The 24,578-nt window shown below is 44.6% G+C and overlaps 2 protein-coding genes across 2 annotated transcripts; both read left to right on the forward strand.

Moving 5' to 3' along the window:
- The first annotated feature begins 5,278 nt into the window (after positions 1–5,278).
- On the forward strand, positions 5,279–8,382 carry LOC109420949 (Fanconi anemia group I protein homolog). Its single transcript, XM_062850580.1, has 6 exons — positions 5,279–5,554; positions 5,609–6,302; positions 6,366–7,021; positions 7,075–7,806; positions 7,867–8,031; positions 8,090–8,382. Exons 1-6 carry the CDS (start codon positions 5,459–5,461, stop codon positions 8,246–8,248), a joined length of 2,502 nt encoding a protein of 833 aa, XP_062706564.1. The 5' UTR covers positions 5,279–5,458; the 3' UTR covers positions 8,249–8,382.
- A 783-nt stretch (positions 8,383–9,165) lies between these two features.
- On the forward strand, positions 9,166–13,485 carry LOC134286222 (uncharacterized protein K02A2.6-like). Its single transcript, XM_062847803.1, has one exon. It carries the CDS (start codon positions 9,166–9,168, stop codon positions 13,483–13,485), a length of 4,320 nt encoding a protein of 1,439 aa, XP_062703787.1.
- Positions 13,486–24,578: the final 11,093 nt, after the last annotated feature.

Here is a 24,578-nt window from a genome sequence, read left to right on the forward strand (position 1 = left end):
ACAAAGGAATTTGTTAAGCACCAACGACACTTGACGAAACTTTGTTAAGTTGTACTCACACTGTATTTACACTTTTGGCTGTCACCCCCATCGCGAAAAGTCGCCATGGATTGCCTTATTGGCTTATTGGAGTCAAGGACTCCCTTTGGATAGATGCATCTTTGTTTGTTTTTGACAACATCGGTGAGCCAGAGAGGGAAAACCTCGGGGAAAACAATTTAATTTTGGGTAACGAGTTTATTCGATATACTCAATTTTGAGTAAAATCGACCCAAATATTAGGTAGTTTGGATTTTCCGTGCAGGCTTTAGGCACGAACAGATGTGTATCAACTATAGACCTAGCTATAGACACTATAGATTCCAAAGACTCGCGCAAACATGGTTGAGGAATACGATTTCAGTGTGTTTTGCCGTGAATTTAGAGTGTACCGAGCGAATATGACGTCACGCAATCCATTGTTGCTATTGAAATCGTAACGTCATGCTCGTTTGGCTACACGAACTGACAGTTCGTTTGGCTACACACGCAGAAAAAAGCATGGTAAAATCAAAAATATTTCAGGTAAACTCAAATAAATTGTCAATTTGTTCTGGCAAGAAAAATAAAACTGTTTGGAGCAAATCGAACGTCACATTTGAAGCAAATTCAATCCATTTTTGAAACAAACATGCATCTTCTGACAGATTATGTTAGAAACAAATGTAAAAATTAGTGTTTTTTGTGGCAGGTCGGCCCTACGGAAATATTTGTTTTCCAATTAATTTTACAAAGTCATTTCCTTCTCTAGGAAAACCCACTTTCAATGCCAGCATCATGTAGATAACATCCCGCATAATCACTAACTGTAAATGCAGCGTTTCTCATACTGTTGATGACTATTAGCAATTGTCATTTTACCATATCTTAAACTATCCCAGATAACAGTAAGATAACCATACCACGTATACATTTGCCCATTTCACAAATGGTAAGCCGCCAAATTACAGTATGTGGAATAGGCGGTTAAGATAGGTTACCATAAAAAATCGCTCATTTTCTCGAACAAATTTTTCGCAATACAGTAAAGAATATGGTCGATATATTATCCAGATTTTCGGACAATTCATTGCATAGCAAATGGTTGGGGAACAGTTTAACTATAAAATTAAAAAAAAAAAATGAATACTGTATGTATAACAAGTGATTTATAGTACTCCATAGTAGAATACCTGCATTCCTTATTGCATACATAAAGTTATGAAGAGAGAAACGAACTCAATAAGAATTAATGAAACAATAACTTTTATTAATTTCACCGTAATAGACAAAACCATCCTATATTCAATAAAATTTTGTTCTCTGCTACAGCTTAAAACTTGCGTACCGTTGTCAGCAGGATTCTGGGAAAGTCACGAAATGCCCGAAAAACTTCAGCCGCTGGCTTGGAAGATAATTGCGGGGATCGAAGCAAGGGAAATTCAATCCACACTTAATTGTCCTAGTGTTGGAAGCGCAACCGCGCATAAGGATATGCCTACACAAGAAATATAGACAATTTTCAGTTCACTGTTCAACTGTAGAAACACCAGAACCTTGCTGGTGGCACAAAATACTCACTGGGGGTGGACGGTGCACTCCATCCCTCATTGTCGAGCCGTCCGGATGATCCGTGAGATTGTTGTTTTGTTTCAGCGGCATTGGAATTTCCAACTGCAGGCCACCGACCACTAACACCTCCGGGTGGAAACCATTTCCTACTACGAGGAGAAAAGATACATTGTAGGTTTTCGTTGGGTAGATACAATTTCTCCGTTAGATAAAATACTTACCACTTTCTAGTACGTTAACTGCTGCTGCTGGTTGTTTTTTTTTTTTGTTTTGAAAGTTGTCATTACAGCCATCACCCGATTTTCATTGGTTCACAAATACCGATGCATGCAACTGCTCGGCATATTGTTAAACATCAGTAACATATAGTGAACCGCACGTGTGTAAGTGTGTTGCTTGGTGTGTTGCTCGGACTAAGCACAAACAATTTGATATAAGGTGAGTTAATATAGCCACCATTACTTGAGAACTTCCATCTCCATATCATTTAACAATACTTGCACAGTATAATATAATGTTACAACTCGGTATGCATTGCATATACCGTAATTTATAGTCGATTACGTTGCACCTCACATTCTGCGACATAAAAGCAACTATTTGTCATACATTAACAACAACAGATACAAGACATTTACTGTTTGGAGATTAAGACAAACTGTAAATCTTTATGCGGGATACGCTCTCGAAATCAATGGGATTTCGTAGAAACTTTTGGTGAAACTTGACTTTTTTGCAAGAGGAAATCTTGTTTGGTGCTGCAGCTGGAACTTGAGAGTTTTGTTTATGTTCTCGACGGCGGAACGGGTGGCTCTTCAATGGGTATTGTAGAAATCAATATTTAATTGAGTTAGTTTGAAAAATTAATATTTTAGTTTTAAAAATTTTATCAGTTTACCGAATAAACATGAATATTTTTGTTTCAAACGAACGAAATTTGTTTCCGTGCAGTTGTCTTCGCCTCCGCGAGTCTATGGAATCTATAGTGTCTATAGTATCAACTATTAAGTCTATTGTGTATCTTCAAACAAATTTGAAGTTTCGAGGTGGAAGTCGTGAAATTGGCTTCTTTAACGGAGTTGAGATAATTCCATATTCTGAATCTGCATGTCAAACTGAGCTGAAATCCAAATTTTCATGAATTTTGGTGCCGGGAACCTATTTTAAAATCAGTTTGAAGTTTGTAGGGGAGCGATCTGTCGAATTACCCCTCGTTGCATTTTGTACTGGGCGGAGCTGTCAAGCAGTTGACCAGCTGTCAAAAGGTGATTTTAAAAAATCTCTTAGAAATTGAATTAAGGCACCAAAATAAAGTTCTAAAAATCTGAAAAAAATCCTAGTGGCTCAAAAAAGGTGCTCTTTCGTATAAAATCATAATATCAGTACATTTTTTCAAATTTAAAAACCCAATTGTCACTTGGAGAACTAGATTGGAATGAATTTCCATGGGAAAATAAAAAATATCATCAAAGCGTGCTACGTCGTCTCCCTATGGTCCACTGCACGAATTTGTTCTGGCCTGCTTACTCTCACACGGACGTTTAAGAGGTGTCGGCACCGCTTAAACGACAAATTTCCTGTGCGAGTAAGCAGGCCAGCATAAATTCGTGCAGTGGTCCATGCTCGCTGTACACGCTCGTAGAAAACCACTCAAAAGTGAGTCGTTTTCGACTAGTGAATCGTGTTTGTTCGTTGGGGCAACTGACAACTGATCAAAATGCTCTAGACACATGCTTGTGACGAGAGAAACGTCACGAAACACTCACATTTGCACAAACGTTCTGTATATAGGAGCTGCGATGCGACGGCGGTCAGACGTCAAGCTCGTTTGGCATCGATTTTGACATTGACAGTGCTTTTTAGTTGGGTTTTGCCCCAACCAGTGAACATTTAACTATCGAGACAGCCAACGAACGAATCGGGACTGTATCCGATAGAATCTCCTTTGCTTCAACGGTGTCGTTCGTGTAGTGTCTACCTAATGGTTGTGCGCATAGTATATCTACCTACATCTTCTTTTGAAGGATATAAAAGTGGCGACGAGGATCAAGGAACGTGTAATTTTGAGTTATTCTAAAATTATTTCCTTTTGGTTTTCAGGTTGTTGTAATAACAAATTGTTATTTTTGTGGAGAACGGAATTGTTCTTTTATGGTAAGATTGCCATTATGTTGTGAACAAAATGTTCTTTTTGGCTGATGTTGCATTGACGAAATTGTCTTTTTGTTTTAGTAATAACGAAATGTTATTTTTTGTGGTGAACGAAATTGTTCTTTTGTGGCGGAATTGTCATATGTTTTTGTGTTATTTGTAATTTTTTGGTAAAGTTGCCGATGTCGGGATAGCGAAATCGTCTTTTTGTTTTTGTAGTTTTGTTAACGAACAGATATGTTCTTTGAAAGTGACGGACTCGTCAGTTTATTTGTGCCATCATTATTTTGATGATGAATGTTATTTTTTGAAGTTTTCTAAAGGGGAAAGGACTGTAGTGTCTACCTAATGGTTGTGCGCATAGTATATCTACCTACATCTTCTTTTGAAGGATATAAAAGTTCGAAATTCAGTGAATCTGTTTCTTTCTCCTGCCATAAATTCTCGCTCCTGGTGTGTCCGGTGTTTTGTGCTTCCCAAAATCTACGGCAACTCCCCCGCATGCGCTGCATCCAGGATTCCGAACTTCGGAATCCGAAGTTCGGGGAACACTCTTAATTATTTTCTGCGAATCGATGTCAAACAAACCTTCTGAAACAAACTGAACTGTCAAAATGGATTTGGAACAGGCAAAACAGTTCCAAAAAAATAGATCGGGAAACTGGAATAAAACAAATTTTAAGCAAAATTTAGAACACTGCAGTGTGCACGGTGCACGCGGAATTTTTCAGGTTGGTCCAAAAATTTGGAACAAAACAAGGATTTGGACCTAGGTGGTGCGAATAGAAGCGGTTTTATTTTTCAAGCTAGCTAACACACACCTACACACTCCCGGCACACAGCTTGTAAACACGCACGAGCGTTCAATTTTCTTGCAACCACCTCTCTCAGCGCGGTTGTCAAATACGCCGTCGCGACGCTGTTCGGAAATGGTAAACATGATCAATCCACCTTTATTCCAATTTTGTTCTCGTGTTAAAAGTTTATTATTTTCCATTCGCGATGGAAATTTTGAGGAATAGTTGTTAAAAAATTAGCTGAAATAGGCTCAACACAATGTTTATCCTTCTCCTCGCTTTCCAACGGCTTGGCAGCGGCAAATGGAGAAATCGTGACAACATTTTTGATTACATCCGCAGCACCTAGATAACAATACTCTTCAATCAATCACACAGGTTCAAAAAGGTTTAACATAACCTTAATCTTCAATGTTTGGCTCCCGATGTTTGGCTCCCGTTAAGAGAGTATATTGAGTCAGTCCGCGACACTCAGATTTGGACCACCAGTGAAGTTGCCCTTAGGGAACGTTCAAAAATTACGTCCAACATTTGGGGGAGGGGGGGGTCTAGAAAAGTGTGACAGTACGTGTATTGGATATAGGGAAATTGCGTGACAGAGGGGGGTGGGGGGGTCTAGAAATCCCGAAAAACGATGGACGTAATTTTTGAATCATCCCTTAGCGTGTGATGCAACATTATCCTGAGACAACGCAGCTGCGTGATATCGCGCGCTAACCGGTTGAGAAGATACGAGCAAAACAGAAACACGAAAAAATATAAACTAGCGCAGTCGTTTGGTTGGCGCGCGCGGCGCGAATTTATCCTGTAATTTCTTGAATTCTCGTAAACGACAGTTTTTAAAATTCAAATCATTCTTTTTAAAATAAACTTACTGTACTAGTAATTAAAATTCGTGAACGAACATAGAATAGCAAAATATGGCTCCGAATGTGGCGGCCGCGATAATAAAACTCGGTCAACAGAAGAAGAACGACGAGTTGAAAGAGATCTTGGAGCGGATTCCCAATAAGGAGGTAAGCTTAGGAGCCATCATCTGCTGCGGTAAATAATACTGTCCGACATTCCAGCTGACGGATCTGGTGTCATCCAGCATAACTTCCACCGATGGCTGCACACTGTGGCACTTTATTCTGCTGGGCTTGGCTCACTCGAGCAAATCGAAGGAGAAACGGTTCCAGGTCACTCTGGCCGTGCTGAACCAGCTGAACAAAACCGAACTCGGCACCAAGGTGGTGTTCGACATTGTCTCTCGGCTCGTGCTGGACCTGCCCAAGTTCAGCTCGGAACAGCTGGTGGAGATTATGGAGTACTGTGTGGACTCGATCCGCGCTGGCGATCCCAAATGTATGGGCTGGAAGGATCTGTTCCCGGATGTGCTGAAGCTGTTGAACGAGCAGGTGGGGAAGTTCAGCGCCAATGGGTTTATCATGACCGGAAGCGAATACCGCAAGAAGGTGCTGGACGATCTGTTCAAGATGAAGATTCACAATGGGATTTTGACGTCGTTCACCGGGATGTTGCGAGAGGTGCAGCTGAGCAAGGACGAAACAACCCTAGCGGTGGGTAAGATTTGCGATGCCATTCGTGGGTTTGAGCCGTTGGAGATTCCGGCACTGTCGTTCCAGCTGTTCCATTTGTGCTTGAAGTATAGTAGTTTGCTGGTGCTGCCGATCTACGCGCTGCAGAAGTACTTCCACAAACATTACTACAAAAAGATGCTGTCCAACGACGGAGGGGACAGTACGGATTTCGATAGTATCGGTAAGTTTGTTGTTTGGACTTTTATGGTACCATTTAATTCAAATGCTGCAATATCCTTTTCAGAACCCGTTTCGGACAAGGAGATCCGTGAAGCGGAGGAAACGGTGCTCTACCACCTGTCCAATGTGACCGAGTTTCGTTTGGACGAGTCTCAGGTGGTGGCCATGTTCAAGCCATTCCAAAACATTCCGGAGTTTCTGCTGACGCCGTTCGCCATCAGTGCCTTGATTGCCATGAGCAAGATCAACCGCATGCCGGACACCATGAAGGTAGTGGCCTCACCGGTGATGGCCTTTCTGGCCAAACTGGTAGTAGAGAACGAAAACGAGAAGGATCTTTGTCGGCACTCGGCTTGGTGCCGGGGACGGATCGAAAGCGGCGCCGTTCCGGATGTGGAACGCATTCTGGCCATCATGACCGAACACAGCCAGGAGGGGATGGAAGTGGTCACGCCGGGAGTGATCCACTTTGCGTTCGCACTGCTGATTGCGAAGAAGCAGCCCAAGCTACATGCGATTGCCATATCATTTCTGCAGAATTTCGTCAAGAAGCGATTCATTTTCGGGAATGGAATCGTTGGAAAGCTGAAGCAGTATTTGTTTGCCGAGCTGGACTCGATGCAGTTTTCTGAGTGTTTGAACACGTTGAGTTTGACCAGTGCACTGACACTTTCGGAGTGTACCAGTTCGATCAACTACATTCTGGAATATTTGCTTCTGGTGAGTACTTGAGACAGTAATACAAGTTTTTGTCTAATACAATTCTACCCTAGATTGACGGAATTCACGCGATGCGCATTATGACATTCCTGTTCCCACTGATTCGGATTTCGCACACCATTCGGGACGCTTTCATCGAGGTGCTCCGTAAAGCCATGTACCACAGCGAAGCACACACCAGGATGATGGGAGTCTTTGGATTTTGCGCTCTGCTAAAACAGCTCAAAAACAATAACTCTCGGCGGGCGGTGCTAGGCGGTTCCGCCGGCAATCTGACACAGCTGTCGATTTCCGGAATGTCGCTGCTGTCGCAATCGATGTTGGGCCGTGCGGACAATCCCGACATGCACTTCGACATGCTGACGTTGGAGATTTTGGGCATCCTGAGACGGTGTTTCACACAAACGGCCGAGATTCGGGAACTGTTGTACGAAAGCTTGGGACGGGCGGTGGAGTTCAATGGGAAACTGCTGCCGCACGTGCTGCAGTTCATCGATTGGCACTTTAGTAGCTATTTCAGCGAGTCGCTGGAAGGCACGCTGGAGATCGATTTTGAGAAGTGCGTCCGATATAGATGTGATTCCGGGGAAGATGGGGATGCCGATGAACAGCAACAGCAACAGTTGGAGATTTACGATAACGTTGGAAAGTTGACGGCCTTCATGGTGCACTGTGTGGTGCTTTGTAATCAACAGGACATTGAGTACGATACCGAGGGAGTTACGAAACACTTGAAGACTGTTGTTGAACAGATTGAGAAGGTCACCTTGGATAGTCTTGGAATAGTAAGTAGCTTGTATGGTAGGGATATTGAACTGTAATTAACTGGAGTAATTCAATTGCAGATTGGAACCTTGGATGCCAAAACCAGCGTCATTGGATGTCACTATTTGAACACCATCGAAGCCGGAATGGCTTACTGTATCTGGAATGCAAAGCCTGATAATAGCTCTTTGAAGGATCTGCTGAAACTGTTCAAACACCATCAGATCAGTTACGATAAAATAAAGGTTTGTGTACACAAGTTCTTCCATAGATATACTGTTTAAAACTAAGTTTTCTTCGCAGAAAATGGAACCCAAGAAAGCAGGGAGGAAACCTAATAACGAAACAATAGCATCCACGGCAGCAGCTGCCGGAGGTTCTTCCAAAAGCGTTTCGTTCAAACCGGAGAACATTTGGGATTTGGCCACGGTGGAACGGCTGTTGCGGATTCTGTTCGGGTAAGTATAACGGTGAATTGGGTTCCGAGGGATGAAACTAACATTTGCAAGGTTAATGCAAAGGGTTAAAAGTTGTCGGTGCCAATTAATGGATACTAGGGTTTAAAGGTGAATATCAGATCCCTGCTAGTTTCAATATCCAAAGCTTGTCAGCCGAGGGGGTTGCTTTACAGTAGCATCAGTAGCTAGACGAGAGGATAGAAGAGAACCACCGATCTGGAGAAATCAACAATTGATGGGGCACGCTATGTCTGAACCAGCAGATTATAAAAATTGAATGTACATCGGGTTTCTTTCCATAAAACATCAGTACTGCCGTTCTAAGCATATCTGTACCATGTTCAAAAATGTGCAACTGAGAAAATTGCGATTAAAGTTAATAACGTATTTTTCTAATCGACCAATAACTACAGTACCACAACGGCACATGCAGCTGTATTTCTATTAAAATGGATTATATCTGAAGTAGAATCAGTGAAGTTGCCTTTTTTAACGCAATAAAAAACATTTCATTTTTGAATAAATAGTTCCCAGCGGGACAGTTATGCTGTGAAACACAACGCAAATTTCGCAGTCTTTGACTGTATTTCTTTTAGTGAGACAGATATGCTTGGAAATGCAACAATGGGACAATATAGCTTGGTATTTATTTTCGAAATTTCAGAACAAACTAAGGACTTTTAAAAGTTTACATAAAAATACACATACAATTATGCCGATAGGCGGAAAAAAATGAAAAATGCTGAAAATCAACATGGGACAGTGTTGGGGAGTCAAGCAAGCCATGATTTTCCTTTGTTATAATGTCATTCAGAAATACATTCATTCTTGTTCTACCATTCAACCAAAGCAGTCATAACTCTTAACTGTAGAACATAACAGTTTTTGGCGACGAGAATTTACGAAACCACGCGAAGCAAAATGTCTCCAGAATTCGAAGCGAATCTTTTGAGGATCCTGGAAAATCAAGGCCGCATTCTTGCAGAGTTGTCAGCTTCCCGGGCGGCAGAAGCTCAAGCTAGTCAAGCAGGACAAGGGGACGGTAATCTGCAACGCAGTCAGCAGCATCCGGAAGAACCACGTCTGCGGAATCAAAGCGAGTTTCTGATCGAATCGTTGTCAAGCGCAATCAACGAGTTCAACTACGACCCGGAAGCAGGAATAACGTTCGAAGCCTGGTTTGCCAAATATGAAGATCTGTTCGAAGAAGACGCTCGAGCTCTGGACGGACCGGCCAAGGTTCGATTGCTGCTTCGAAACCTCAGCACCGTAGCGCATAAGAAGTATGTGAGCTACATCCTCCCGAAGAAGCCGAAGGAAGTGACTTTCGATGAAACAATCAAGACATTGCAGTCCATCTTCGGTCGTCAAACATCGCTCTTCAATCAACGTTACCAGTGTCTACAACTCAAGAAGGATCCGACCGACGACTACTTCACCTACGCTGGAGTTGTGAATGAAAAGTGCGAAGAATTCAAGCTCTCGGAGATCAACGCGGACCAGTTCAAGTGTTTGATGTTTGTTTCCGGCCTGAATTCAAGCAAGGACTCGGACGTTCGGACAACCCTTCTATCACGGATCGAGAGTTCCAATCCCGCTACGCCGATGACCCTACGCTCGCTAGCAGAGGAATGCCAGAGAATCCTGAATCTGAAACGAGACACCGCCATGATCGAGAAGACCGGAGGAAAACAAACCGTTTGTGCAGTGAAGAATTCATCAAAACCGCCGCACAACAGCAAACCGCAATCCGAAATTCCGAACACACCATGTTGGAGATGCGGCGACATGCATTATTCGAAGAATTGCCCCTACCTCCAGCATGAGTGTAAATCCTGCAAGAAAACTGGACACAAGGAAGGTTATTGCTCCTGTTTCAAGCAAAAGGATAGGAAGAAGAAGCGTCCATTCAAGAATAACGCTGTGGCTAAAGCACAAGGACTGTACACCATCAATCAGGTCAGTATCGCAGCCAGACGTAAGTTCGTGAACCTGGAGATCAACGGACATCCAGTACGACTACAACTAGACAGCGCAGCAGACATCACCGTGATTTCATCGGACGTGTACAAACAAATAGGCAGCCCCGTTGCAAGTTCAGCATCCATCAACGTTGTTAACGCATCAGGTGACGACATGGGTCTCATAGCTGAATTTGAATGTACCGTTACTTTGAACGACGTCGTGAAGCAAGGAAGATGTTACGTCACAAACGTGGACAATCTCAACTTGTTCGGCACCGAGTGGATCGAGCTATTTGGATTGTGGGACATTCCGTTCAACGCAGTCTGCAATCAAGTCTCCTCAAAATCACATCCAAAATCGGAAGAACTTGTCCAGCGTCTACGATCGAAGTTCAAGAACGTGTTCAGTGAAGACCTTGGATTGTGCACTAAGAAGAAGGTATCGCTATCAGTCAAGCCAGGTACCAAGCCCGTATTTCGTCCGAAGCGTCCAGTCCCGTATGCATCAACGGAGAAGATTGAAGCCGAGCTGGATCGTCTACAAAGTTTGGGAATCATTTCGCCAATTCCATACTCCGAGTGGGCGGCTCCCATCGTTGCTGTACGAAAACCGAACGGCAAAGTGAGAATTTGCGCGGACTATTCCACCGGACTAAACGAAGCTTTGGAACCGAATCAACATCCGTTACCGTTACCACAGGACCTGTTTGCGAAGCTGGCGGGCAAGAAGTACTTCACTCAAATCGATTTATCCGATGCTTACCTACAAGTAGAAGTCACGGAAGAGTCCAGGAAGATGCTGTCAATCAACACTCACAAAGGCTTATTCCAATTCAATCGACTTTCCCCTGGTGTCAAGACGGCCCCCGGCGAGTTCCAGCATATCGTGGACAATATGATTGCGGATTTGGAGGACGTTAGCGGATATCTCGATGACATCATGGTAGCAAGTGACACCTTGGAGAAGCACATCGAGCAACTAGACCGGTTGTTCGCCCGAATTGAAGAGTACGGTTTCCATCTGAAAATTGAGAAGAGCAACTTTTTCATGAAGCAAATCAAGTACCTTGGACTGATCGCTGATGAAGAAGGACTTCGACCTGATCCAGAAAAAGTTAAGGCAATTGTCAAGATGCCGGCGCCTCATGATGTTCAAACGTTACGTTCATTCCTGGGAGCAATTAACTACTACGGCAAGTTTGTGAGGTCCATGCATGAGCTTCGCCAACCACTTGATGCTCTACTCAAGAAAGATGTCAAATGGAACTGGAGTCAAGCGTGCCAGGAATCATTCAACAAGTTCAAGGAGATCCTTCAATCAGACCTGTTGCTGACCCACTATAATCCGAAACTGGAGATGATAGTAGCAGCAGACGCGTCACAGAATGGCCTGGGTGCTGTTCTTCTTCATCGCTTCCCTGACGGCACCGTTAAAGCAGTTTGCCACGCTTCCCGGACGTTGACCAATGCTGAGAAGAACTACGCACAAGGTGAAAAAGAAGGACTCGCTCTTGTGTTTGCCTGCACCAAGTTCCATCGCATGATTTTTGGACGGCGATTCACACTACACACGGATCACAAGCCACTACTAGGAATTTTTGGATCGAAAAAAGGAATACCAGTTCATACAGCAAGCAGACTGCAAAGGTGGGCGTTAACTCTCTTGCAGTACGATTTCAAGCTGGAATTCAAGTCTACTGACAGTTTTGGGTATGCTGATGTCCTGTCACGATTGATCGGTGAACATTCCAAGCCGGATGAGGACTACATCATCGCTAGTGTTCAGCTAGAAGCAGACATCAAAAGTATGCAAGCCGAATCTGCAGCAGTACTTCCAGTAACCTACCAGATGATTCAACAAGAAACGAAGCAGGATGAAACTCTCCAATCCGTCATGCGACATCTTCGGAACAACTGGACAACACCACCAGAAGCCAATGAACTTCAGTGTTTCTTCAAACGGCGCGAATCGTTGTGTGAAGCAGACGGATGCCTCATGTTCCTGGATCGTATGGTAGTACCACTGTCTTTGCAGAATGCAGTTCTCAAGCAATTGCACGCAGGGCACCCCGGAATGCAGAGAATGAAATCCATAGCAAGAAGCTTCATCTACTGGCCTAATATTGACGCTCACATTGAGGACTACGTACGCAAGTGTAGTGACTGCGCAGCAGCTTCAAAAGCTCCAGTGAAGACTACTCTATCATCGTGGCCTATACCTTCTCAACCATGGACCAGGCTACATTTGGACTACGCTGGACCAATTCAAGGACGGTATTTTCTGGTAATAGTGGATGCTCATTCAAAATGGCCTGAAATATTCGCTACTACCAGTTCAACGGCAACAACGACCACAAGGAAACTTCACGAATGCATCGCACGTTTTGGTTGTCCTCAAATAGTAGTTACCGACAACGGCACTCAATTCGATTCGGAAATTTTCAAGCAATTTTGCAAAAAGTTTGGCATCGAGCACGTGCGAACTCCACCGTTTCATCCACAATCCAACGGCCAGGCTGAGAGATTTGTGGATACCTTGAAGCGCGCTCTATCGAAGATGGGGGAGAAAAATGTGGAAGATGCACTGCAAACATTCCTTCAAGCATATCGTTACACACCCAACCCTTCTCTACCGGACAGTAAATCACCGGCTGAGGCATTACTCGGAAGAAAAGTTCGAACAGTCTTCGATCTAATGAAACGACCGGAACAGCAGGTGGCACACAGCAATGAGAAACAAAATGCTCAATTCAACAAGAAGCATGGAGCCAAGCATCGCAGTTTCGTGATCGGTGAGGAAGTATATGCTGAAATTCACATTCGAAATGAGAAATACTGGGCCGAAGGAGTGATCATCGAGCAAAAAGGAAATGTGGTGTACAACGTTCTTTTGGAAGACAAACGACGTCGAGGTTTGATCCGATCCCATGCAAATCAACTACGACGACGAACACTATCGGAACCTACAGCGATTGAAGATAATACGATTCCGTTGCAAATACTGCTGGACGAGTTTTCAGTCACAGAACCTATTCCAATTCACGAAGACGATGGAGGTCAACGGGAGGTTTTACCAGAAGCAAACGACAACCCGCTATCCCAGCCAGTTGAAGTTCAGCTGCAACCGTTTTTGGATGTTCCTGGGCCTTCGAGATTGTACGATCGTGACCAACCATCAACGCAGCGGCTGGCGAAGAAAAGGAGTATTCCGTTCCGTGATCCATCCAGCAGGAAACGAAGACTCCCATCTCACTTCGAATATTATGAGATTTATTAAGGGGGAGATGTTGGGGAGTCAAGCAAGCCATGATTTTCCTTTGTTATAATGTCATTCAGAAATACATTCATTCTTGTTCTACCATTCAACCAAAGCAGTCATAACTCTTAACTGTAGAACATAACAGACAGATATGCTTAGAACGGCAGAGTATTCAAGCTATATTTTCATTTACAGGTTTCAAAATATTCTATCGGGGAAATTTTGATTTTTCCACTTTTTTGACCGTTTTTCATACAAATTTGCTTGAAATCCTCATTTTCGGTCAATTTCTCTCCCATACAAAATGTATGGAAAAATTTTTACCGATAAAATATTTTGAAACCTTCTGCAAATGAAAATAGCTTGAATACTGATGTTTTATGGAAAGAAACCCGATGTACATTCAATTTTTATATTTTGCTGGTTCAGACATAGCGTGTGGGGGTTTATCCATGAAGCAGTGGCAACAACAGCGCAAAAGGTGATAGGCACCGCTCAGCGACGCCAACGTAATGGTTGGTTTGACGAGGAGTGTCAACGAGTGACGAACGAAAAGAATACCGCCAAAAGTCGAATGCTAGTGGCCAGTATCTGGCTCAACAGGGTACGGTACAGGATGGCAAGAGCAGCAGAGAAAAGAATCCACCGCAGTAAAAAACGTCATCACGAATGTGATTACTGAAGCTCATTAAAGTATGGACAGGAACGATATGCGGAGGGTTTATGCAACTGTCAATGGTGCGCGGCACAAGACTGCGCCAGTGCCCGTCATGTGCAATGACCGTGAAGGAAATTTGCTGACAGATAAAACAATGATGACAGCCATTTAGCAATGAAGAAGCACCCAGGAACAGAATTAGCATAATGGATGACGGTCAAGCAGTGGAACCATCAACACTGGATGAGGTTAAGAAGGCCCTTAAGGAGCTGAAAAACAGCAAGGCTGCTAGGAAGGACGAGATCCCGATCGAACTTCTTAAGCACGGAAACGAGCAGCTACATCCATCAATCCACCAGATTATTGTAAAGATTTGGGAGGATGAAGAATTGCCCACCAGCTGGTTAGATGGCCTCATATGCCCAATCTACAAGAAAGGGAACAGACTACAGTGTGCCAATTACAGAGGGATTACCCTTTTAAATTTAGCTGTAGCGTGTCCTGTTCAAGAGACTGAGACCTCTTGAGGAGTCCTTCGTCGGCGAATACCAGACTGGTTTTCGCGAAGGTCGATCAACGACGTATCAAATGTTTAGCCAGCGGATTATCCTAGATAAATTTCGCGAATATAACTTGCAGACTCACCATCTGTTTCAAAGTCGCGTACGATTCAGTGAAAAGAAATGAGCTTTGGCAGATAATTTCAGAACATGGTGAAACTAATAAGGTAGATAAGCGCAACGCTGAATGGATCAAAATCAAGTATTCGAATCGCAGATGAAGTGTCTATAGCTCCTTTTTGAGCTTGGATGGATTGAAGCAGGGTGATGCTCTTTCAAATTTGCTGTTCAACATTGCACGATTAAGAGGTCTGGCATGCAGAGGAATGGAATTATCATCACACGGTCGCACATGCTCGTTGGCTTTGCGCACGATTTTGATTTCATCGGCATCAATCGTAAGGGCAATGGAAGAAGCTTATGCTCCTCTGAAGAGAGAAACAGCGATGATAGGCCTGACGATTAACTCTACCAAGACGAAGTACATGATAGCGGGGAAAGACAGAGGCAGGCCTAGTTTTGCTATTGCTGAGGTAGTTCCAATTAGCCATTAGCACTATATTTCGCATTTTGGCCTCATAAGGCTATCATACGGCCAATATAGAGCATGTCAGTTCTACACTGACACTGTAATGTGTTTGAAGTTGTTGAAGAATTTGTTTATCTTAGAACACTTGTGACATGTGACAATGACGTTTCCCGTAAAGTGAAAAGACGTATTGCAGCTGTGCGTAGGCCTTTTTATTGATTGCGTAATTAACTTAAGTCCCGTAATTGGCATACGCAATCAAAATTTTCTCTATATAAGACGCTGATTAAGGTTGACCTCTACGGTCACGCGGCGTGGACGTTAAGGGCGGACGGGACGGTCGGGGAAATATCCGCCATTGCTTTGTTGCTACTAAGATGGTAATCTCAGATTCTACTTCATATTTTGCAACAAAAACCTATCACTGTGTATGCTCACTTGCAGTGCATATGCTGATTGTTTTTCAGCATCTTCAGTGCGATAGAACTCGAGATTACCATCTTCAAAATCGCGAGGCAAATTGTTAGAAAGAGAGGCAAGATAGGAAAAATAACACGGCGTCCCGTTTCACCTTAAAGAAGGTAGACCGAAAAGCTTTCGGAGTTTTTGAGCGCATTTGCGGACAATTTCTGGTGAAAAACAAGAAAATGGAGTGTGGCGCAGACGCATGAATCACGAGTTTTACAATGTGTTCAAAGATGCGAATATTGTGAAACGTAGAAAATACAGGGGAGTAAGCTGGCTGTCAACTGGGAATAAATTGCGTAACGGCCAACCAAGAAAATATCTATTTTCGTTCGCAAAATTGATTTTAACCCTCGAGCGATCGCGCTGTTGTATTTTGTACAACACGTTGAAAAAATCTCGCTTTTTGTACTCAGCATTAGCGTGGTGCTGACGTAGGTAGTCAACCGCGCGAGTTACGGAAGGTTAACACCGTTTTATTATGCTAAAAGCAAGTCAGCATGTGATTCAAGCATAATCCTACACATTTTATTTAGATTATATTGAAAAAAAAAAAATATTCCGAAAAAAATCAGTGTTTTGTTTTCGCCATTATGAAATATTTGCCTCTACTCTCGCTTGTTTTTGTTTTCGTTTTGTTTGGAGTGCGGAAATCGGTTGAAAATTGAAAACTTCCAGAGCGGTTCTGGTGCTTTAATATGAGGATAATTTAACACTACAACTCAAGAAATTTCGATAATTACCTAAAAAACTGAGCATCAGCACCGAAAGGAAGAGAAAAACGCTAATGTTTTTACTATTGTTGATGTTTATAAACAACTAAACAAAAGATGTTTACAAATTAGAACCAACAGCAGATGGCGCGCAGGTGGGTATGTTTGGGTGGGCGTAGAGGGTAGGATCTACCACCCCTGAGAAAATACGGCAGACTACAGTGGGCTGGACAGGACACGTAGTGCGAATGTCCGAAGAACAAATGGCGAAAACAATATTTAGGGAACCTGGTAGAGGTCGGCGCATGGGTCGGCCTCTTCGTGGGTGACCGCGAACACGTTGGCTGCACGCGGTTGAAGGTGATCTATGATCCCTACACGTTCGAAGAAAGAAGTCTCTGGCCAGCAACTCCTATCCCTATATCCGACAAGATCCATGGTGCAATCGTTTAGAGGTAATCATACCATCTACTAGAGTTGTGGCAACACACGTGAGCTGGGAACAGCTTTTATAGTGATGGGCGACATGCAGAGGCGCGTGATCGGTTGGTGGCCGATCGACGAAAGAATGTGCAGGTTGAGGATCAAGGGCCGATTCTTCAACATTAGCATAATAAACGTGCACAGCCCTCACTCCGGAAGCACTGATGATGACAAAGACGCATTTTACCCGCAGCTCGAACGCGAGTACGACCGCTGCCCAAACCACGACGTCAAGATCATCATAGGGGATCTAAACGCTCAGGTAGGCCAGGAGGAGGAATTCAGACCGACGATTGGAAAGTTCAGCGCCCACCAGCTGACGAACGAAAATGGCCTACGCCTCATCGATTTCGCCGCCTCCAAGAACATGGCCATTCGTAGCACCTTCTTCCAGCACAGCCTCCCGTATCGTTACACCTGGAGATCACCACAACAAACGGAGTCGCAAATCGACCACGTTCTGATTGATGGACGGCACTTCTCCGACATTATCGACGTCAGGACCTATCGTGGCGCTAATATCGACTCTGATCACTACCTGGTGATGGTTAAACTGCGCCCACAACTCTCCGTTATTAACAATGTACAGTACCGGCGGCCGCCCCGGTACGATCTAGAGCGACTGAAGCAACCGGATGTCGCCACCGCATACGCGCAGAGTCTCGAGGCAGCGTTGCCGGACGAGGGTGTGCTCGATGTGGCCCCTCTAGAGGACTGCTGAAGTACAGTCAAAGCAGCCATCAACAACGCAGCCGAGAGCACTACCCAACAAACATCTTTGCTGTATAAGAGCGGAACAAACCACTCTTAAGCAAACTTTAGCTTAAGAAACTACTATTCAGCTAGTTTTGTTACTTGGGTATCGGGTATGTAGAACGGAGTCGACGAAACGATTGGTTCGACGAGGAGTGCAGAGCGGTTCTGGAGGAGAAGGATGCAGCGCGGGCGGTAATGCTGCAGCATGGAACCCGGCAGAATGTGGAGCGATACAGACAGAAGCGGAAGCAGCAGACCCGTCTCTTTCGGGCGAAAAAGCGCCGCCTGGAAGAAGCGGAGTGCGAGGAAATGGAACTGCTGTGCCGTTCACAGGAAACACGCAAGTTCTACCAGAAGCTCAACGCATCCCGCAAAGGCTACGTGCCGCAAGCCGAAATATGCAGGGATAAGGAAGGGAGCCTCCTGACGGACAAACGTGAGGTGATCGAAAGGTGGAAGCAGCACTTCGACGAGCACCTGAATGGCGAAGAGAATGTAGGCACGGAGGACCAAGGCAGCGGAGGAAATGACTATGTTGGTGCAGCAGAGGACGGGAACGAACCAACCCCCACGCTGAGGGAAGTTAAGGATGCCATCCACCAGCTCAAAAACAACAAAGCGGCTGGTAAGGACGGTATCGCAGCAGAACTCATCAAGATGGGCCCGGAAAAGTTGGCCACCTGGCTGCACCAGTTAGTAGTCAAGATCTGAGAAACCGAACAGCTACCGGAGGAGTGGAAGGAAGGGATAATCTGTCCCATCCACAAGAAAGGCGACAAGTTAATGTGTGAGAACTTTCGAGCGATCACCGTTTTGAATGCCGCCTACAAAGTGCTATCCCAGATCATCTTCCGTCGTTTTTCACCTAAAGTAAATGAGTTCGTGGGAAGTTACCAAGCCGGTTTCATCGACGGCCGGTCGACAACGGACCAGATCTTCATCGTACGGCAAATCCTCCAGAAATGCCGTGAATACCAGGTCCCAACGCATCACCTATTCATCGACTTTAAAGCGGCATACGACAGTATCGACCGCACAGAGCTATGGAAAATTATGGACGAGAACAGCTTTCCCGGGAAGCTGACTAGACTGATAAGAGTAACGATGGACGGTGTGCAGAACAGCGTAAGGATTTCGGGTGAGCTATCCAGTTCATTTGAATCTCGACGGGGACTACGACAAGGTGATGGACTTTCCTGCCTACTCTTCAACGTCGCCCTGGAAGGTGTTATGCGACGAGCCGGGCTCAACAGCCGGGGTACGATCTTCACGAAATCCAGCCAATTTGTCTGTTTTGCGGATGACATGGATATTATTGCCAGAACATTTGGAACGGTGGCAGAACAGTACACCCGCCTGAAACGTGAAGCAGCAAAGGTCGGACTGGTGGTGAATGCGGCTAAGACAAAGTACATGCTGGTAGGTGGGACTGAGCGAGACAGGACAAGCCGTGAGCCGTGAAATACGAAGGCGCATCATCAGTGGAAGTCGTGCCTACTATGGGCTCCAGAAGAAACTGTGGTCAAAAAAGATTCATCCCCGCACCAAATGTACCATGTACAAGACGTTAATAAGACCGGTGGTTCTCTACGGACACGAGACATGGACGATGCTCGAGGAGGACCTGCAAGCACTCGGAGTTTTCGAGCGACGGGTGCTAAGGACGGTCTTCGGCGGTGTGCAGGAGAACGGTGTGTGGCGGAGAAGGATGAACCACGAGCTCGCTGCACTTTACGGCGAACACAGTATCCAGAAAGTAGCCAAAGCTGGAAGGATACGGTGGGCAGGGCATGTTGCAAGAATGCCGGACAGCAACCCTGCAAAGTTGGTGTTTGCTAACCATCCGGTTGGTACAAGAAGGCGTGGAGCGCAGAGAGCACGATGGGCGGACCAGGTGGAACGTGATCTGGCGAGTGTTGGGCGTGACCGAGGATGGAGAGCTGCAGCTGCAAATCGAGTATTATGGCGGCAAATTGTTGATTCAGTATTATCATGAATTTGATGTGAACTAAATAAATGAAATAAAATTTATTATTTTTTGAGCGATTCCTTGCCTGAATTTTCCACGCATCGAGATAGGCCAAGAAATTTCTTGCGATCAGCGAACTACCCATTAAGCGCTGTTTGCAAATCAGAAGGAATTTCTCAGCCTATCTTGATGCATGGGAAATTCCTTGCCTGAATCGCTCAAGAAACCGGTTTTTCTTCGATCGCAGTACGCAGTAGCGAAGAAATGACAGTTCAAATTGCAGTCAAGAAGTTTCTTGAGCGATTCCTTTTGAACTCGAAACTGCGGTAGAATGAAGATGAATAAACATAAATAAGGGTCAAATCATTGTAGTCTGACACGATGACATTTGTCTAATTCTTAATTAATTTAAGCTTTTCGCATAGATTTCAGCCAATTCCGATTATGAATGTTAATATTAGTTTATTCATTCTTGCTAAATTGAATTAAACACACATATGGCCACAACAGCTCTTATTATGGAAGATGACAGGAAAGACAAAAGCCGAACCGTCTCCCGAAGACGCCGTCGTGGTCAAGTGCATTCGTTTGACATTTTTGATTCGTGCTGTAGCTATGATTGCTTGTGTTGCGAATGTCGGAAGCAAAGGCAGCCGAATATCGACGAAAAGATGTCGATGACTGTGATCTCTAACAAGACTGATCCAGAAATTTCTCCAGGAACTCCTCCATGAAATTCTCGAGGAATCACCCGAAGAATTTCTTCAGGCATTCCACCAGCAATTCCTGGATCAATTCCTAATCCAGGAATTGCTCCTGGACATCCTCCAGAAATTATATCAGCAATTTGTCCAGGAATTTTTCCGGAAAATCTACTGGGGATTTTTCTATCAGGAATTTTTCCAGGAAATTCTTCAGGAACTCCTTCAGTAACTTTTCAGGGATTTCTCCTGAGATTCCTTCATGAATTGCTTCAGGCATTCTTCCAGGGATTTCTCCAGGGATTTCCCCGGGGATTTCCCCGGGGATTTTTCCAGAAAATCCTTCAAGATTCCTCCAGGAAATCCTGCAGAAGTTCCTCTAAGGATTCTTCCCGCAAATCTCTAGGGATTTCTTCAGTTTTTTTCCTGGAAGTTCCTGGAGGAATACCTTTAGGAATTTTTCGAGGATTCCTCCAGAAATACCTCTGGAGATTCCTCCGGGGATTTCTTTACAAATTTCTTCAAGGATTCCTCCAGAGATTCCTTTAGAAATTACTTCGAGGATATATCCAGGGATTCCTCCAGAAATTCCGCCAGAAATTTCTCCAGGATTTTCTCAAGGGATTTTTTCGAAGATAGAATAATAACAGAAACATAAATCTCCCGGGATTACTCTGAAAATTCCTCTAGAAATTAATCCAGTAGTTCTTTCAAGAATTCATCTAGAATTCCTCCAGGCATTCCTCCAAGATTTCATCCAGAAATTGCTCCAGGACCCCCAAGAATGTTGATCACAGCAACCGGAAGTCGATGGTCACGATCACAGCAACCACTGCAGAAGTGACAACTACTTTTTCTTTTCATTCTTATTCCAACCGCTACTGAATAAAGACGTTACTCAAACCACTGCCTACTCATTAGGTTATTGGCCCAGATACGAGAAGCGAGTTTTAAACCAAGTAAAATGGAGGACGAGAAGAAGTGGATTTTCGACGGAAGGAACTACGATCAGTGGGCGTATCGGATGCGTGTATTGTTGGAGGAAAAAGGCCTTGCAAGTTGTATCGAGGAATCCATTAACGAGGAAGATTTTGCTGAACGCCCTGGAGATACTGCGGAGGTAAAGGCGAGGAAGAAGCATCAACTCGAGGAAAAATGGAAGCTTGATCGGAAGTGCAAGAGTCTGATCGTACACCGCGTTGCCGATAGCCACCTGGAATTCGTGATGGAAAGGCGAACTGCGAAGGAATGCTGGGATAGCCTGCAAGGAACTTTTCAACGTCGAGGTCTCGCTAACCGTTTGTACTACCGAAGAAGACTTGGTTTGCTGAAGTTGAGGAGCGGTACGAGCATGCAGAATCATTTGTTGGAGTTCGACAAGCTATTGCGAGGACTGAAGATGACTGGTGCCAAGGTTGAAGAAGATGATGCCATCACTCAACTACTGCTCACGTTACCGGAACAATACGACGGTCTGTTGTAACCGTTTAGTTACAATTATCTCAATATTATTTTTAATTTGTGCATTTGTTCAGAAACTGTAGTGTTTTTATAGATTGTGTTTCATGTTGGGTTTGTAAAATTGGATGGATATTGTATAGTTTGTGTTAAATGTATTAGATCAACGGGCTTAAAAGGGCAGAATAAATCAACTGTAATAATAAGGAAAAAGGATTGAAAATGGATGGGTGGTGATATTCAACAAGGCAGGAAAATGAAGGGAGGATGGAACAAATGGAAAATGAATGGATTGGCTAGATAGGATTTTGGGGAGTCGGCCATTGATCAATAGTAATTCGGCGTCCGTGCAAGACAGTTGAGCCAAGTGATTGAAGTGCCTACGGTGCCCAAAGTTCCGTGTGTGTCCCTGAACCACAGTGCGAGGCCAATAGTTCAGCCAGGTAACAGATTGTGGATGCTATTTTGGAAGGCCGTTAGTTAAACATGCCTTGGTCCTCAGGACCTTTGTTTGGATTCTATCATCCTTAGATTGCCCCAGCCAACTGTGCACGATCGGCCAAACCAACGATTTCGTTGGTATTGGTCTAACAGTCAAGGACCTCCTCTCAGGCTCCGTAACCGCCGTAGTGAGAGAAATCTCGGACCGTGAAGTCCTAAAAGTCCAGGAGAACCCTTCTCGGCGTGGCCAATACGGTCTCGTCCGTGGCCCGTCGATTGCGTCAACGAAGGGAACGCCGTAGACCCCCAGGCTACCTCCGTAGTCATCCGCCATTGCCTTTGACCCAATCAAGAGGCGCCGCCGCCATTCAGGTGCGCGAAGACCAAGCCACCAAGTCGCCATCTTCCGACTCACCACCGCCGAAGCAAACCTCACCTGCAGCAGCGAGCGCTCGCCAACGTCCAGCAACGCCCCGGTACGTACCAGAACAACTATCCTTACCACAAACTAGCCCATATTAGTAGCAATAGCCCAATAAAGTTCAAACACCCAACCTCAATATTAAATTCAATAAATCCCACATAGACTTTGTAAAACACTCTTTCAATCCACCAATCATTAAGAATTCCACAGTTTCAGCACCCGTTGTTCCGCGTAGCCCCTCCGAATTACCCAGTAGCATGCCGACCCTGTAGACCCAGCTCTAGGGGTCTCATGCTACTGAGCTAGTTATCCGGGAGTCGGGAGTCTTGGTTTAGCCACTGGGTCGAATGAGCAGTTTGTAAGCCTCAGTCGAGTCTCACTGTGCACGGCGCTGGAAACAATGGCATTTGAGAAGCTGTCGATGGAATTTGTCAAGAACCGTTTGCTTGAAGAAGAAGCGAAGCGTTTTGTGAAAAACGATTGTCTCGACGAAGAACCTGGCTCGGAATCTGCGTTTGCTGGAAAGAGGTTTACGTTAAAGTGCTACAACTGTGGGAGAGTCGGGCACAAACGCTCGGAATGCAAAGCGAAGATTGCGGATGTTTGCGGAAAGCCACGTGAGTATTCGAAGTTTAACGGAACACGGAGAGGACGAGGAAATGTGAATTGTGCTACCGATCAAGCTGCCGATATTGCCTTTGTTGCGGCCTGCGAGCCGGAGCTAGCAGCAGCAGTTACGGAGAAGACCAACGATTCTTTCCAGTGGAGGAAGGAGATCGAAATTTGGTATGCCGCCTACAGAAATCGCTTTATGGACTCAAGCAGGCGCCACGAAGCTGGAATGAAGCATTCAATTCATTTGTGCTGAGTTTGGGATTCAAGCGCTCCAATTATGATTGCTGTTTGTACTGGAAACGAAGTGGAGATGTCATTGTATATTTGTTGCTGTACGTGGACGACATTTTGCTGATGACAAACAATATCGAAGAAGTCAAACGAATCAAAGCACAACTTTCTGAAAAATTCGAAATGACCGATATGGGAGAAATTAAGCAGTTTCTTGGAATAAAAGTTGAACGAGATGTCAACCAGGGACGATTGAAAATCAGCCAGCCGAAATACATTGATGGTATGCTGAAACGTTTTGGAATGGAAGATTGTCGGCCAACATCAACTCCAATGGAACAGAAACCTCAATTTGGACTTCGAGAAAATCAGGAAGTGACGAAATACCCGTATAAGGAACTAATTGGATGCCTGTCGTATCTAATGCTATCAACAAGACCAGACATAGCAGCGGCAGTCAACACGTTTAGCAGATATCAATCAGCACCAACGGATGAACATTGGAATCACCTGAAAAGGATTTTGCGGTACCTTAAAGGCACAAGAGATCTTGGATTAGTGTATTCCCGCGCAACAGACTCCAGTCCATTGGTAGGATATGCAGATGCAGATTGGGGCAACGATGGCGTGGACAGACGATCCGTCTCAGGTTTCACTTTCCAAATCTATGGATCAACCGTTTCATGGACCACCAGGAAACAGAACACCGTAGCGCTCTCATCAACAGAGGCAGAATATGTTTCATTAAGTCAGGCAGCTTGTGAAGCAATATGGCTACGGAATGTATTACAAGAATTTGGAGTCAGTATTGTAGAACCTACACAAATATTTGAAGACAACCAGTCATGTATAAGGATTGCTGAGGAACCGCGAGATCATCGAAGAATGAAGCATGTGGATATCAGGTTTCACTTTATTCGAGAATGCATCCAGAACAAAACTATACTGCCAGTTTATATATCCACCAAAGAGCAAGTTGCTGACATATTTACGAAAGGGCTACCTGCAGGACCATCCCTACATCTTCGGAAGAAGCTGAATCTCTTCGGTTGAGCAGGGGTGTTGATCACAGCAACCGGAAGTCGATGGTCACGATCACAGCAACCAC

This window comes from Aedes albopictus, chromosome 2, assembly GCF_035046485.1.
Source record: "Aedes albopictus strain Foshan chromosome 2, AalbF5, whole genome shotgun sequence".
NCBI classification, from domain to species: domain Eukaryota; kingdom Metazoa; phylum Arthropoda; class Insecta; order Diptera; family Culicidae; genus Aedes; species Aedes albopictus.